This window comes from Lingula anatina, chromosome 2 (assembly GCF_051362555.1).
Source record: "Lingula anatina isolate TDL-2025a chromosome 2, LinAna3.0, whole genome shotgun sequence".
Lineage (NCBI taxonomy): Eukaryota > Metazoa > Brachiopoda > Lingulata > Lingulida > Lingulidae > Lingula > Lingula anatina.
The window spans coordinates 49180008-49196287 of NC_141768.1; the positions used below are offsets into that span (position 1 = coordinate 49180008).

Below are 16280 nucleotides of genomic sequence, written 5' to 3' on the forward strand. Positions count from 1 at the left end.
TGCACTAGAAAATATAACAATTGTTGTATATTCCAGGCCTGGCCAGAAGATGCTCTAGAGATGGTGTGGTGCTATGTTATATAAGAGAATGTGTTATATGTGACAGTGCACTAGAAAATATAACAATTGTTGTATATTCCAGGCCTGGCCAGAAGATGCCCTAGAGATGGTGTGGTGCTATGTTATATAAGAGAATGTGTTATATGTTACAGTGATCTAGAAAATATAACAATTGTTGTATATTCCAGGCTTGGCCAGAAGATGCCCTAGAGATGGTGGCTAACAAGTTCCTGGAGGAGGTAGATCTAGAGGACAGTGTGAGGACCAGTGTGGTCTTCATGTGTAAATATTTCCATGAAAGTGTCCGAAAACTCTCAGAAAGGTAACCACTGCTTTTTTCTGCTTCATGGAAGGCAGCATTGTTTTATATTTGCTTCTTAGTAGAGATGTGTGAAATCATCTGCATTTTTCATTTCATGTTTTCTTGCATGCTGAACTGTATATAAATCAATGTAACAGTTGAATATATAACAATTTTCCTGTTATTTTCCTCAGATTTATGGACGTTCTCCGCAGACACAACTATGTAACACCCACCTCTTACCTAGAGCTGATATTGACCTTTAAGAAACTGCTGGGGGTAAAACAGGAAGAGATCTTAACACTGAAGAACAGATACATTGTGGGTCTTGAAAAGTTGGAGTTTGCTGCCTCGCAGGTAGGGTATTTAGAATGCATATCTTTATTGTTTGCACATCTGTGGAAATATTGAGAGTTTACAGTTTTATATATAGGTAGCAATAGTAAATCTAACATATTCTAGAACAGTTCCAGTGCCCATCTTCAGCCTTTATAATGGCATATTTTGATATGATGAGCTTTTGGTGTTATTCTTGTCCATATGTTTCCTAGGTCTCAGTGATGCAGGTAGAACTATAATGATATGTCAAGTTTTTTGGTGATATTCTTGTCCATATGTTTCCTAGGTCTCAGTGATGCAGGTAGAACTACGTGAGCTGCAGCCAGAGCTTGTCAAAACATCAGAGGAAACTGACAAACTGATGACAAAGATTGAACAGGAGACAGTGGATGTGGAGGCCAAGAAAGAGGTGAGTGACAGAAGAAAGAAGAGGGTTGATAAGAATAAGAATTTGTATTTAAGCTAATGACTTCAGTTTCTCAACAGATTTTGGATGCTACAACATATAAATATTTGACCTTTTATGACTTAAAGTAATTGATTTAAAATAATGTACTTTTTTTTAGTTCTTTTTAATTCAACATTTTCTCCTAACCTTATTGTTGTTGATTTAGAATGAATTGATAACCACACTGTACACATTGCACTTTTTGTAGAATGTTGCTGTTGACTTGGAGAGTATTGATAACCATAATGTAAACATTTCACTATTTCTAGATTGTTGCAGCTGATGAGGCTGTTGACTTGGAGAGTATTGATAACCATAATGTAAACATTTCACTATTTCTAGATTGTTGCAGCTGATGAGGCTGTTGCTAACAAAGCAGCTGCAGCAGCTCAAGCCATCAAAGATGATTGTGAGAGTGACCTTGCTGAGGCCATCCCTGCCCTGGAGGCCTCCATCCAGGCCCTGAACACACTGAAACCTGCAGATATCAGCATGGTCAAAGCCATGAAGGTGAGGCTGGAGATAGAAAAATGGGGAGTAGGAATAGGGAATAGAATATGGAGCCAAGGTCTACAGTGGGGCTGTAGTTTGAAACAAGTTCACAAATTCCTTAATATCTTTCGAGGTCCACACAGTCTTCATCAATTTTTATGACTGTAGTCAATTTTGGGATGGAGTCAGTGCCTAAGGCTTTCCCATGTGTATCTAAAGATCCCCTTTGTGTATATACAAACCTGTCTCCCAGAATTCTAGATCATATGATATATTTCCAGAACCCTCCCGCTGCAGTCAAACTGGTCATGGAGTCGGTGTGTGTGATGCTGGGAGTGAAGGCTGAGAGAAAGCCAGACCCTGGAGGCTCAGGAAAGATGATCCAAGATTTCTGGGGACCCTCTCAGAAACTGCTGGGTGACATGAAGTTCCTGGATAGACTGAAGACCTATGATAAGGACAACATTCCACCAGCCATCATGAAGAATATCAGAGAAACGTAAGCTTTAGAAGAATATTAGTGTAACAAGATATAAATAAAAGATCAATTGAAAGTGAGTTTAACTTAATGAATTCAAAAACAGTGAAAAAAATGTAGGTATTGTATATGTGTATTGTGTTGTATTACAGCTATATCAGCAACAAGGAGTTTGACCCCAAGTTAATCAAGCAGGCATCCACAGCCTGTGAGGGTCTGTGTCGCTGGGTGAAAGCCATGGATGTCTATGACAGGGTGGCCAAAGTGGTGGCACCAAAGAAGGCCAAACTGGCTGAAGCCGAGGGCGAGCTGGCAGTTCAGATGGAAAAACTCAACACCAAGAGAGCACAGCTTAAAGAGGTAGGGTCAGAGGGCATTAGATTGAACAGTATTTCTTACCCTGTACAACCAATACAATCTGTATTGCTGTGGGATGAACTGTATGTCTCACCAACACAATCCACTGTCACACCCAACACAATACACTGTCACACCCCACACAATCTAAATGATTGTGGGTTTAACAAAACTGTAAATAATAAATGTAAAACATGTTAACCCTTAATAGTATCAGCATAAATATTGTATACAGTGTCATTTTAGTTTTAAGTATTCCCAGGAGTGTTAAGTTGTAATATGTAAAGCACTAATCGAGGAATACTTTCCTTCCAGGTGGTAGACAAGCTTCAGGCTCTGAATGATGAACTGGAGGCAATGACACAGAAGAAGAAGGAGCTGGAAGACAATATAGATCTCTGTGAGAAGAAACTGGACAGAGCAGAGAAGCTGATTGGTGGTCTTGGTGGTGAAAAGACTCGGTGGACAGAAAATGCCCGTGTTCTTGGCGCCACCTATATTAATATCACAGGTGATGTACTGCTGAGTAGTGCGGTGGTGGCATATCTGGGGGCATTCACTGTGGACTTCAGACAGGTAACACTGCAACCAGTTCTGCATATACTTACTTTTTTTAAGTGAGATGAGTATTGTATTAACCAAGACAAGTAATATTGTGTGAGATCAGACAAGTTGTACTTGGCATTGTGTTAGATGAGACTTGTTGTACTTGACATTGTGTTAGATGAGACAAAGCACTGCACTGAATGTGTCTGTTGCAGGATGTGACCAAGGATTGGCATGACCACTGTGTGGAGAAGGAAATCCCATGTTCTCCAAACTTTTCTCTTAATGTCACTCTTGGGGAGCCGGTCAAGATCAGGGCCTGGAACATTGCTGGCCTTCCAGTGGACAGCTTTAGTGTGGACAATGGTATCATTGTGGCCAACTCCCGCCGCTGGCCACTCATGATAGATCCACAAGGTACTGCTCTGTTCTTACTTTTTGCAATGTGGACCAAGGTTTTAAATAGCTAACACACATACAGATGTCTGTGACAGGATTATCTGCAGTTTTCTATGGCTTATTGTAACACATTCATCTCTATCAGTTCATGGAAACAATCCCAATCACTGTGTATGGTTCTGATATGGTTGTTACTGTATGTTTTCTTCAGGGCAAGCCAACAAGTGGGTGAAGAATATGGAGAGGGAAAACAATATGAAAATCATCAAATTGTCAGATCCTGGCTATGTGAGAACCTTGGAGAATTCCATCCAGTTTGGACACCCAGTTCTACTGGAGAATATAGGTGTGTTCTGGATAACTAATGCAGTAGAATACAATAGGCTTGATAACTAATATAGAAGAATACAATAGGCTGGATAACTGATATAGTAGAATACAATAGGCTGGATAACTGATGTAGTAGAATACAATAGGCTGGATAACTGATGTAGTAGAATACAATAGGCTGGATAACTGATGTAGTAGAATACAATAGGCTGGATAACTGATGTAGTAGAATACAATAGGCTGGATAACTAATATAGTAGAATAAAATAGGCTGGATAACTAATATAGTAGAATACAATAGGCTGGATAACTGATGTAGTAGAATACAATAGGCTGGATAACTGATGTAGTAGAATACAATAGGCTGGATAACTGATGTAGTAGAATACAATAGGCAGTACAGCTGGTGATCAGATGACAATGCTATTAAATATTAGTGTTCTATGCTGCAAACCTGAATATCTCCAACATATAGGTAATGTATTATTACCATGGGTCACTTTGTTAGTATCCTTGTTCTCAGTGCACCCTAGCAGTAGTTTAACCGTTTCTAAGTGCTGCCATCTATTGTGTATTTCCAGGAGAGGAGCTGGATCCCATCCTTGAGCCAGTCTTGCAGAAGCTGACCTTTAAAGTTGGTGGTGTAGAGATGATGAGACTGGGAGAGAACATGGTGGAGTACTCTCAGGGCTTCAAGTTCTACATGACCACCAGGCTGAGGAACCCACACTATATGCCTGAAGTCTCAGTCAAGGTACAGCTCAGTGTGAACACTGTTTGTTTTCATTGAAATGATGCTACATATGAGGGGAATTTTATAAGCATTTTATTTTATCTACAAGGTAGATATTCATGTGATTGTCTGTGTTTTACAGGTGTGCTTACTGAACTTCATGATCACTCCTAAGGGTCTGGAGGACCAGCTGCTGGGTATTGTGGCTGCTAAGGAGAAGCCTGAGCTGGAAGAGAAGAAAAATCAGCTTGTCTTGGAGAGTGCTGCCAACAAAAAGCAGCTCAAGGAAATTGAGGACAAAATTTTGGAAGTGCTTTCTAGTTCAGAGGTATGTAGGTCAAGCAGTAGAAAAAGAGCACTTGTTTTATAAGTTGAGATTTTTCATGACACGTTTTTTTTACCTTAACTCAAATGGCAGACCCAATCTTTGCTAAAAACAGTGAAGTGAACACAGTGAATATGTTCACATTTGTACTGATTTCAGGGCAACATTCTGGAAGATGAGACAGCCATCAAGATCCTGTCCTCCTCCAAGACTCTCTCTGAGGAGATCTCAGCCAAGCAGGAGATAGCTAATGTCACAGAGAAAGAGATAGATGAGACAAGGAGCGGGTATCTCCCAGTGGCTGTTCACTCCTCCATACTGTTCTTCTGCATATCAGAGCTGGCCAACATAGAACCTATGTACCAGTACTCACTGACCTGGTTCATCAACTTATACCTACAGGTAAGAGCTGGTTCTACTGGTACAATACAACATAGAACCTATGTACCAGTACTCACTGACCTTATTTGAGTAGCTATAAATGCATACTGTCGTTATTCTAAAAATGACAATGTTTATTCTTTCAGTCTATCATCAATAGTGAACCAGCGTCTGAGTTGGAGGAAAGAATTCATAACCTCAATGACCACTTCACCAACAGTATATATCGTAATGTCTGCCGTTCACTGTTTGAGAAGGACAAGCTACTCTTTTCCTTTGTGCTCAGCATTGGCATTCTGAATGGAAGGTACAGTGAACATACCTACTTGGTTTGTGTAATGGTGCTGCTGTGCAATAAAACAAACATATACATGGTTTATAACTCCTGGCTACAATGGCAAGAAATAATGTCTTTGTGACTGGTAATCAATTGTATATATTATACTGCAACCTGACTTGATGTCTCATTTAAATTTTCAGTGGTAAAATAGATGACCAAGTATGGCGTTTCCTGCTGACTGGTGGTGTTGGCATGGATAACCCTCACCCCAATCCTGCCCCAGAGTGGCTCACAGAGAAATCATGGTCAGAGATTGTCAGGGCATCAAATCTACCCAATCTACAGGGCCTCTTTGAACGTAAGTAGTAGATATGTGACATGATGAAATTACGTATTCTGCAGAAGAATGTGATGTATTATATATGATTCATGAGAGTTGTAACTGATTGTCTTGATGGTTAATTTCACAATAGTAATTAGATCTTGCATCATTTCAGATGTGCGTGACAACATTGGTGAGTGGAAGAAGATGTATGACTCCCCCAACCCCCATGAGTTCAAGTATCCATCCCCCTATGACACCCTAGGGGGTCTGGACAAGATGGTGGTCCTCAGGGTGTTACGTCCAGATAAGATTGTCCCTGCTGTTCAGGAGTTCATTGTGGACAATCTGGGCCAGTCTTATATAGAGCCTCCGACCTTTGACCTGGCCGGGTCATTTGCTGACTCCCATTGCTGTGCCCCCCTGATCTTTGTGCTGTCCCCAGGGGCGGACCCCATGGCTGCTCTGCTGAAGTATGGGGAGGACAGAGGCTACTCCACGGGGAACAATAAGATTCAGACCATTTCTTTGGGACAAGGACAGGTAAGACAGAGGAAACTTCAGAGTATGCTGTGAGACTTCTGATACTATATTCCTTGGTCATAGTGAATGTATATTTAAAAAAGCAACAACTGTCCTTCAACAACTACCTCTTCTGTGGTCTATTTAACTTTGTTAAGTCTCTGTGGTTTAAAATATTTTATTACTTCCGTAGGGTCCCATTGCTGCCAACATGATAGACAATGCCATCAAGGATGGGAGCTGGGTTGTCTTGCAGAACTGCCATCTAGCAACTAGTTGGATGCCCAAACTGGAGAAGATTTGTGAAGAGGTACTAATGCAACTTAAATTCAAAACAAAGCACTTGATTAAACAGTGGTGCACAATTGTAATGTTTCTTGGTAATTTTCAGAAAGTCATCTCTTTAAGTTATTATACATTTTGTGGTTACTACATGTATGAATTAAATTATCATTCTTCCAGACCATAATTCCTGAGAGCACTAACCCAGATTTCCGTCTTTGGTTGACCAGTTACCCCTCCAATGACTTCCCTGTGGCCATATTACAAAATGGTGAGTAGAAGTCTATCAGTAAGTTATTGTGCTGGCATTATAGCATGGTGGAAATATAAATGAAAAAATCCCTTGTTATTTGACTCTTTCTGTTGTGTTTTTAGGTGTAAGGACACATTAATGTCTTGATATTTATGCTGTCTGTGTTGTGGTTTCTAGGTGTAAAGACACATTAATGTTTTGATATTTATACTGTCTGTGTTGTGGTTTCTGGGTGTAAAGACACATTAATGTTTTGATATTTATGCTGTCTGTGTTGTGGTTTCTAGGTGTAAAGACACATTAATGTTTTGATATTTAAGCTGTCTGTGTTGTGGTTTCTGGGTGTAAAGACACATTAATGTTTTGATATTTATGCTGTCTGTGTTGTGGTTTCCAGGTGTAAAGACACATTAATGTTTTGATATTTATACTGTCTGTGTTGTGGTTTCCAGGTGTAAAGATGACCAATGAGCCTCCTAAAGGATTGAGAGCTAACCTTCTGAGGTCATACCTCAATGACCCAATCTCTGACCCTGCCTTCTTCAACAGCTGTAACAAGGTAAAGATACTGAATACAGCTCTGGGCTCATTAAGAACTTTCTTAAGCTTTAAGCTACATGCTCCAAACTGAATAATTTGATTCGGGCACCTGTTATTTTATCTATCCTCTCCACCTTTCACCTTGATATTCCTTCCCACCTTTCACCTTGATATGGTGTTTGTTTCAGCCTGAGAAGTGGCACAAGATGCTGTTTGGGCTGTGTTTCTTCCATGCATTGGTCCAGGAGAGGAGGAAGTTTGGTCCCTTGGGCTGGAACATTCCCTATGAATTCAACGAGTCTGACCTCAGGATCAGTATGAGGCAAATGCTGGTAAGTGGACAGTTAAGGAATTATTGTCAGTAGTTTTACCTAAAGGTTTTAGACATAGACATAAAAATGGGGGTTGTGGTTGTATATGACGTAAACTGATTTCTATCTGACTGCGGATTGTGGCCTGATGATAACAGCTCCCTCTCTCTCTGTTTGTAGATGTTCCTGAATGACTATGAGGAGCTCCAGCTACAGGCCCTCACCTACCTGACTGGAGAGTGTAACTATGGAGGAAGAGTCACTGATGACAAAGACAGGCGTCTGCTGGCTAATCTGCTCTCCATATTTTACAATGAGGACATCATCTTTGATGACAATTACAAGTAAGAAAACTATTTCAGCAAACACAGTGAGTAAATCTACACAGCACGCCTAACACATTGTCACAACAGATGTTAATATACAGAGCACCTTACTATTTCTTTATTCTTCGTTACTCTGTTGTCCAGGTTCTCTCCCAGTGGTATCTACAGTGCTCCACAGGAAGGCCAGTATCAGAGTTACATAGACTACATCCGCAGTCTGCCACTGAATGTAAACCCTGAGGTGTATGGCCTCCATGAAAATGCTGACATCACTAAAGATAACCAAGAGACCAACCAGGTATTATGTCTTTGATATCTATTACCTGGTCAGCTTCTTCTGCTGCCAGTTTTTATATTAGTTTTGTGACCAAGCTAGCACAGTGATCACTGGTCCTTAGAAATGATATCTCAACACTCACAGTTGTCTGTTGTCTTTCCAGCTGTTTGACAATATTCTGCTGACCTTACCCAGACAGAGTGGTGGAGGAGGCAAGTCCTCTGAGGAGATGATTGAAGATCTAGCTGCTGATGTTCTGGGAAAACTACCACAAGTCTACAACTTAGAGAAGGTGAGCATGGCAGAAATGAGATCAGTGAGGATCAGTGCCCTGGAGCACACCTTTGTCTCTGAGATCTGGGGGCTGATATTCAAATGATGCCAGTTAATATTTTGGTTAACATTTCAGACAGGAAAATCCCTGGTATACAATCTCATTAAGAGAACAGGTGTTGCTGATGTAACCATAAATTCACCAGAAATATACCTATCCATACATATATATTTTGTAACTTCAAGTTTCATCATGCAGAAATGAAAAGGCTCATGAAGACTATGTTTATATTGTGACTTATATATATATCTATATATTCCAGGTAATGGAGCAGTACCCAGTATTGTACACAGAGTCTATGAATACTGTATTGATATTGTGACTTACATATATATCTATATATTCCAGGTAATGGAGCAGTATCCAGTATTGTACACAGAGTCTATGAATACTGTACTCAGACAGGAACTTATTCGCTTCAACAGACTTATTGTGGTTGTGCGAGAATCATTACAGAATCTACGCAAAGCTATCAAGGGTGAGTTCAGTATATAGAAGTAGCAGTGGTTAGACATGTAGGAGAGAGTATGATAAGTGGCAGTGATTTAGTAGAATAGATGTCTGTGACTGGAAAAAGTTTATTTAAAAAGAGATGTTTATGTTTAAAGAGTTCTTTTTGTTGAGTTAATATTTTAATATTCATACACTGGTTTAGTTTTTTAAAAAATCTGCCAGGTGGTTCTTCATACTGTAAGTTTATGCTCTGTCCTGTTTAGGTTTGGTGGTGATGTCCTCAGAGTTGGAGGAAGTATTTGACAGTATGTTAATAGGCAAGGTGCCCTCTGTGTGGGCAGCCAAGTCCTATCCTTCCCTCAAACCACTGGGCAGCTATGTAGCAGACTTACTGCAGAGGTAAGGAACTCAAATATCCACATCACACACTGTGTAAAACATGGTACCTTAATACAATAACTCAAATCTATAATTAAAAGAAGTGGAAACATTTATTAATTAACTTTTCACAAAACATTGATTTCTTGCAAATAAGGCACTTGTAACATTTTAAAGCAAGATTTTTGATTTGTTTTAGACTCAAGTTTCTTCAAGACTGGATAGACATGGGAATTCCAAAAGTATTCTGGATCTCTGGCTTCTATTTCACACAGTCGTTCTTGACAGGTAACAACACATTGGTTGAGTGAACATTGTTTAATCAAAATATTCATTTTTCTTTTGGCCATCTACAGCAATAAAGAATAAAACTTATTCTAATTGGAGTTATTTTTCAACTTCAAAGTTATTTCCACTTTCATGCGGAAAAAGAAATTATCAGTTTTAAACCAAGTACATTTTGAGGTATAAATCATTGCTGACACTTGTATATATTTTGCAGGTGTGAGTCAGAACTATGCCAGGAAGTATAAGATCCCTATTGATATGTTAAACTTTGAGTTTGAGGTGACCCGAGAAGAGAAAGAGATGGAGGAAAAGCCAGAAGATGGTGCATATGTCAATGTAAGAACCCGGCACAACTGACACACTGAACCCGGCACAACTGACACACTGAACCCGGCACAACTGACACACTCAACCTGGCACAACTGACACACTCAACCTGGACATAGCATAACTGACACACTGAATGCTGAATATGTCACCATTGACACACAATACAGGGAACAAGAAATGAAGGGCTAAAACTGTCACCCCCTCTCACAATGTTTTTTTTTCTGTTTCTGTTGGTTTTACTTGGAGAGAGAGAGAGAGAGAGAGAGAGAGAGAGAGAGAGAGAGAGAGAGAGAGAGAGAGAGAGCACTCCCCCTTGATTTTACCTGAGTGTTGTGTGGTTAATGTTAATAACAAGGTCTGTTGTATAAAGAGACAGAAAGAAAGGGCAGTGTTATTCGTTCCAATCTTGATTTTAGCTATGTCAGAGTTGTATAATTTATGTTTTGACAGGGTCTGTTCCTGGAGGGAGCACGCTGGGACAGAGAGAAGATGTTGCTGGCCGAGTCACACCCTAAGATTCTGTTTGACACTCTGCCAGTCATCTGGCTGAAGCCCGCCAAGATGGACAGCATTGTGGTAGAGAACAGCTATACCTGTCCAGTGTACAAGACCAGTGCTCGCAGAGGGACACTGTCCACCACAGGTCACTCCACTAACTTTGTCCGCTATATTGAGCTGCCCTCTGACAGGCCACAGAAACACTGGATCAATAGGGGCGTGGCCTCCCTCTGCCAGCTGGATGACTAAATCTTCTCTATCACAATATCACTGAGTACAACTACAGCAATTGCTTTACCCAACACAATATCAGAGACTACTAATAATGAAGATACACTGAAAATCTTGATTTTGATAAATAATTGCTCATTCCAATTAAATATTACAAAGAACAAATTTTAAAATGGTCACAATACATTAAATTGTGTAAATTTTTTTTGTATAAATATTTGTCTGCCTGATTTCACACTGAATTATTTTTGTATGTATTTACACAAGATCTTGGGTGATGTTTTTTTTGCCCATTCATTCAATGAGGATTTCCGTCCAATTTACCTTGTTTTGTATATATACTTATGTAAGCTGCCATGTTTTGAAAGAGCGTTGTGATAATATTATTAAGTGGGTTGCCAAATTTTGTACCAGACCAAAAACCTTGAAATGATAAGCTTCTGTAATATAAAGTGCCCAGTTGTGATTTTCTTGATGTGATAGCACATAGATTTATGGTCTGTACTGTGCATAATATTTGATGACAAATTACCAGAAGTAAACATTTTTTACTGATACTAAAACGATATTAATAGAATAAAAGCTTGGACATTACAGTATATTACACAGTGAAAGTGTGGATATTACATGTCATATAAACTCTAGAGTCCTAACAATGTGACGTGAAGATCATTTCAGTATATCCAATTCCTCATTACTTAGTACTGTATAACTTATTGATGTGTGACGTGCCCCTTCTGTACATAATATAATCCATGTGTCCAGAAATAAAAGTATATCCTTGTAAGCTGTGGTATTTATTTATTTATTCAAGATGTCTGTATGTTGGTGGAGCTCTACATCAGCAAAGTGTAGCCAGACCAATACTGCTTCAAATTACTGTTAGACTCCCTGTTGTTTGTTAGCCTCCACTGACCTGGTTTTCTGACAGGATTTTTTTTTATCAAAAATACTGTAATTTCATCATCACAATAAGTCGGTACTATACTGATCCCTTCAGAAATGGCCAAATTGATGCTGAAAATCATACTTGCAATAAAATATTGCCTTCAATTCTTGGTAGCTGAAAATTCTGGGTACTGTCTCCAGGAATATAAATGTAATTGTTGCATTGTCTGAAGAATACGTGACACAGAAATACATTATCCATTTATACATTATCAAAAGGTTCTATGTAGACAGGATATTGGTGGCAAATGGAGATATCTTGAATCAGAGAACAATTTCCACAATAAATTCTATGAGTTATCAGGCAAGAGGTGCAGGAAGAGGGGCACGAGTGGCCGAAGCATTATGAGGGTGGGAGGAAGGGACTCGGGAGTGGGGTGTATGTGTAAGGGGAGCGGTGGGGTGGATGAAGAACGCAAATTGCTATGGGAATAAGGCCCGGCGAGGGTAAGAAAGGGTACGTAGGGTGCAGGAGGGGACACGGGTCCGGGGGGGGGGGGGGGTTGAAAGTACCCGGGGGGGGGGGGGGAAGGTAATAAATATCTAAGCAAAATTGTGGCTGCCATTGTGATGACACGAGAAAATACTGCTAGATCACTGCTTATGGTGCATTTAATCTATCAGAAGAAGAACCAAACAGATAAGCCTAGTAAAATCTTTTCTTAATGCTGCACTTATCGCATTGCCTGTGATAAAAGGTCATCTGATTGCACAGCGTACAAGGGGAGGAACCATGTCAGCTGAGACAGTTCCTGTGTACACAGCTATGGACGACCGGTACTGAACGTCAACACAGCACAGTTAGTTTACCAGTTCTCTACCATCACCACACTGTGGGTACCCGGCAAGGGAGTTCAGCGGGTCAGAGCAGAATTCCTTCCCATTAGTTGACGATGACGCTCCGGGATTGGTGGAGAGAGCACAAGCATGACCTGCGAACGGTCATCACCGTGGAACCGCTTACGTTCTTATTCACGATATCTTTGTTTCTCACTTTTCCAGCTTCACAGGCGCTGTACATCCAGAAAATATGCCTGGCTAAGTATAAAGATGACGTTGTATGTAGTAACCTGAGCGCTTACCATGTACAGCAAGACTATGTCCAGACGGAAACCTCGAGGTTCTTTCTGTACAGCATCAGTGTAGATACCTTGTTGGCCATGGGGTCGGCTTTGTTCATGGGCTCCTGGGGAGACAAGATAAATCGCAAGATCCCCATGATCCTGCCTATCACTGGACAAATCTTGGCCAATGTGAACTATTTTATCAACTCGTTCAACCCTGACTGGCCCGTCCCCGTGCTTCTGATCAGCCCGGTGTTCGCGGGCACCATGGGGGGATTTGCCACCTACCTTCTCTCCGTGTTCAGTTACGTCTCTGTAGTGTCACAGGGAGCCAAAGAACGCATTATCCGCCTCAGCATAACTGAGGGTATCCTCCAACTAGGCGCTGCTGTGGCCCTGGTCATATCAGGCCCGCTAGTAGAGCGCCTTGGGTTCTCTGTCACCTTCGGGGTATCCGTCGCAAGCGCCACGCTATCTTTGCTCTATACTGTCTTCTGGATCAGGGACCCAGCGGTAAAAACAAAGAATACAGGCGATGAGGGCGAAGAGAAGAAACGCTCCTTGTGTTCAAAGTTGTTTGATTGCAGCCACATCATAGAATCCGTGAAATGTTACTTCAAAGTGCGGAAGGGATATCGCAGATTTGTGCTGTGGTCATGTTTGGTGATATTCATGGTGATTATGGTGACTCTCGGAGGTAAGGAGGGGATAAGATGTGCCATAGACTTTTTTGTGATGTCACGGTGTTTGGTGTGATGCCAGGATGTTTAATGTGATGTCACGGTATTTGGTGTGATGCCAGGATGTTTAATGTGATGTCACGGTGTTTGGTGTGATGCCAGGATGTTTAATGTGATGTCACGGTGTTTGGTGTGATGCCAGGATGTTTAATGTGATGTCACGGTATTTGGTGTGATGCCAGGATGTTTAATGTGATGTCACGGTGTTTGGTGTGATGCCAGGATGTTTAATGTGATGTCACGGTATTTGGTGTGATGCCAGGATGTTTAATGTGATGTCACGGTGTTTGGTGTGATGCCAGGGTATTTAATTTGATGTCACGGTGTTTGGTGTGATGCCAGGGTATTTAATTTGATGTCACGGTGGTTGGTATGATGCCAGGGTATTTAATTTGATGTCACGGTGTTTGGTGTGATATGCCAGGATGTTTAATGTGATGTCACGGTGTTTGGTGCGTTGTCAAATTGTTTGGTGTGATATTCAGGGTGTCAATGATGGCTGTAGGAGTTTTAACTTAAAAGTTGTCGGTATGATGTCAGTTTTTGGTGTGACGTCACTGTTCGAGTTGTGATGTCACAGTTTTTGGTGTGATATATCCTGTGTGTGTGCCGATATTCAAGGTGCCAGGGGTAGCTATCAGAGGTATTTAAGTAAGGTGAGGGTATGATATCACAATGGAATGATAGTATCCAAGTATCATGTAACGGGAGCATCAAATATTATACAGCATGCCCTTCCTATTGTTTTAAGAAAGCAACCCTATTCGATAAAATACATTTTATTTGAGCTATTTGTAAAACGTAAAGGCATGTTGTCAGTGTCTTAAACCGCCTTCAGTTTCATTCTGTAGAAAACATGTTTCCCAAATCCAAACATTGTTGGCAAATGAATAATTCACATATATAGTATCTGTCAGGGTCTTTTGACATCTCTCTGTTGTTCCTGCGTTACTCTATTCCTAACTGGACCCTGACTCTGTACGGCATATACACTGGCCTGAAGAACGCTCTGCAGATGCTAGGGTTGCTGGTTATCCTTCCTCTGTTCAAGAGGTTCCTGGCTCTAGAAGACACCAGTCTGGTCATCATTGGTCAGGTGAGCTCTGTCTTAGGACAGGTGCTCCTCGCTTTCAGCAACACAGTGTGGATGGTGATGTTAGGTAAGGACAGGGTCATGTTCTTTTGTCCAACATATCTACGTACCTAGATTTGCATCATTACAATGATTTCTGCGTCAAGTTGCATGAAGCTATTCCAAATTTAATTTCTTGATGCGTCATTTGTACTTTTTTAAATGTGCATTTCTGTAATGGAAGGAAACCGTCATTTTTCATTATTCTTCTGATTTGCAATTTTCATTGTTAATTTTGGATTTTTAATGACATCCTTCAGTGCCCTTTGCTGGTATGTTGTCTGGCCTCAGCAGTGCTGCCCTCAGGAGTATTGTGGCCAAGATGGTGGGTCCCGATGAGCAGGGGAAAGCGTTTGCGTTCCTTGGCTGTGCACAGGCTCTTAGCATTCTCATGGCTAGCCTGATCTTTAACAACCTGTACCCGGCCACCCTCCACTTCCTCCCCGGTTTGTCCTATCTCGTCTGTGCACTCCTTACGGTGGCTGTCATGGCGCTCACTATGTAAGTTACTTACTGAACATTTATGTCTAGCGTACAGATACTTGAAATATAACTAAAAATAATTAAAATTATTCATTAAGACTCTATTTAAAATAAAATAAGGACAAACACAGCTGGTAATATTCTTGCTCTGTTTCTGTTCCACAGTGTTATGCGGTGTTACATGCCAGTAGAAGAGACCACAAACACCCAAGACGATCAAACACTGGATAAGTCAGGTACCTGCTCTACTTTTAATTAAATCTATTAAAGTTAAAATAACAGTTTTAAAATGTGAATGTGTTACCATAAAATGGCATTTTACAAACTTAAATGTGTGTGTGTGTGTGTGTGTGTGTGTGTGTGTGTGTGTGTGTGTGTGTGTGTGTGTGTGTGTGTGTGTTGGGGGGGGGGGGGGATCACCGTATGCAGTCACTATACTTGGCAACTATTAACACTCGTTTTTGATTCCAGCGCTGGTGATGAGCATCGAAGAAACGGAGCAATACATGGCGTAGTTTGTTACAGGGAGATGGCGGACGGACAGGTGGGAGGCACACAGACAGGAAGACTAGAAGAGAGGCAGACGGACAAAAAGACCTTCTTATAAATTCTTCAGAAAATATACTAAGCCAAGTTCACACATATATCATATAGAAAAGGACAAAAACATTTATTTATATTCAAAATAAAAAAGGCCAATTGTATAGGACCCGGGTATGGTGTAATAAATTTATTTCTGTGACCGGGTAGATCAATATAACGCAGTTGGTTGGTTCAAAGTTTATTCAACCATAAATTCCAATCCAATAAAACAGTAGAATAAAAACAAAACCCCTAAAAGAGATATACAAAGATATTTTTATAATACAGTCGTAATATGATTTCTATGATATAATAAATGATGCTACCAATTTAACATGTTCATCTTAAATTAAACTACCAGTCTTACTACAAATCAATGCACAATGTCCGAGAGGGCGTTGTTTAATGACTGAAACGACGAATTACAAGACAAGAGGATGTCTGTAATGTGAGTCTGAAAGAGGAATGAAAAATAGTAGTGGAAACACTTCTATTGTAAATACGGAAATACGATAGG

The 16280-nt window shown here is 40.5% G+C and overlaps 2 protein-coding genes across 3 annotated transcripts in view; both read left to right on the forward strand.

Moving 5' to 3' along the window:
• LOC106181527 (dynein axonemal heavy chain 3-like) overlaps nucleotides 1-11601 on the forward strand; it is a 33378-nt gene extending 21777 nt beyond the window's left edge. For both annotated transcript variants that reach the window (XM_087004425.1, XM_087004426.1), the window contains exons 46-72: nucleotides 249-382; nucleotides 556-718; nucleotides 987-1109; nucleotides 1491-1658; nucleotides 1922-2139; nucleotides 2271-2478; nucleotides 2791-3051; nucleotides 3237-3438; nucleotides 3632-3766; nucleotides 4332-4504; nucleotides 4626-4811; nucleotides 4968-5210; nucleotides 5336-5496; nucleotides 5670-5827; nucleotides 5967-6334; nucleotides 6507-6623; nucleotides 6776-6866; nucleotides 7301-7407; nucleotides 7577-7720; nucleotides 7880-8043; nucleotides 8170-8323; nucleotides 8466-8594; nucleotides 8985-9114; nucleotides 9353-9488; nucleotides 9667-9755; nucleotides 9970-10091; nucleotides 10536-11601. In XM_087004425.1, coding sequence (XP_086860551.1) covers nucleotides 249-382; nucleotides 556-718; nucleotides 987-1109; nucleotides 1491-1658; nucleotides 1922-2139; nucleotides 2271-2478; nucleotides 2791-3051; nucleotides 3237-3438; nucleotides 3632-3766; nucleotides 4332-4504; nucleotides 4626-4811; nucleotides 4968-5210; nucleotides 5336-5496; nucleotides 5670-5827; nucleotides 5967-6334; nucleotides 6507-6623; nucleotides 6776-6866; nucleotides 7301-7407; nucleotides 7577-7720; nucleotides 7880-8043; nucleotides 8170-8323; nucleotides 8466-8594; nucleotides 8985-9114; nucleotides 9353-9488; nucleotides 9667-9755; nucleotides 9970-10091; nucleotides 10536-10832 — 4581 coding nt within the window. In that variant the 3' untranslated portion in view covers nucleotides 10833-11601. The remainder of the gene's footprint in view (nucleotides 1-248; nucleotides 383-555; nucleotides 719-986; nucleotides 1110-1490; nucleotides 1659-1921; nucleotides 2140-2270; nucleotides 2479-2790; nucleotides 3052-3236; nucleotides 3439-3631; nucleotides 3767-4331; nucleotides 4505-4625; nucleotides 4812-4967; nucleotides 5211-5335; nucleotides 5497-5669; nucleotides 5828-5966; nucleotides 6335-6506; nucleotides 6624-6775; nucleotides 6867-7300; nucleotides 7408-7576; nucleotides 7721-7879; nucleotides 8044-8169; nucleotides 8324-8465; nucleotides 8595-8984; nucleotides 9115-9352; nucleotides 9489-9666; nucleotides 9756-9969; nucleotides 10092-10535) is intronic.
• Nucleotides 11602-12338: 737 nt separating this feature from the next.
• LOC106181526 (lysosomal proton-coupled steroid conjugate and bile acid symporter SLC46A3) lies at nucleotides 12339-16092 on the forward strand. Its single transcript, XM_013565940.3, has 5 exons — nucleotides 12339-13523; nucleotides 14484-14726; nucleotides 14959-15199; nucleotides 15347-15417; nucleotides 15653-16092. Exons 1-5 carry the CDS (start codon nucleotides 12656-12658, stop codon nucleotides 15694-15696), a joined length of 1467 nt encoding a protein of 488 aa, XP_013421394.2. The 5' UTR covers nucleotides 12339-12655; the 3' UTR covers nucleotides 15697-16092.
• Nucleotides 16093-16280: the final 188 nt, after the last annotated feature.

Bases quoted from the DNA above. Each gene is read 5' to 3' on its own strand.
- LOC106181526 (XM_013565940.3), top strand. From the start codon at position 12,656: ATGACGCTCCGGGATTGGTGGAGAGAGCACAAGCATGACCTGCGAACG. The intron at 15,200-15,346 runs GTAAGTTACTTA...TCTGTTCCACAG, and splicing joins GCTGTCATGGCGCTCACTAT to TGTTATGCGGTGTTACATGC. The intron at 15,418-15,652 runs GTACCTGCTCTA...TTTTGATTCCAG, and splicing joins TCAAACACTGGATAAGTCAG to CGCTGGTGATGAGCATCGAA.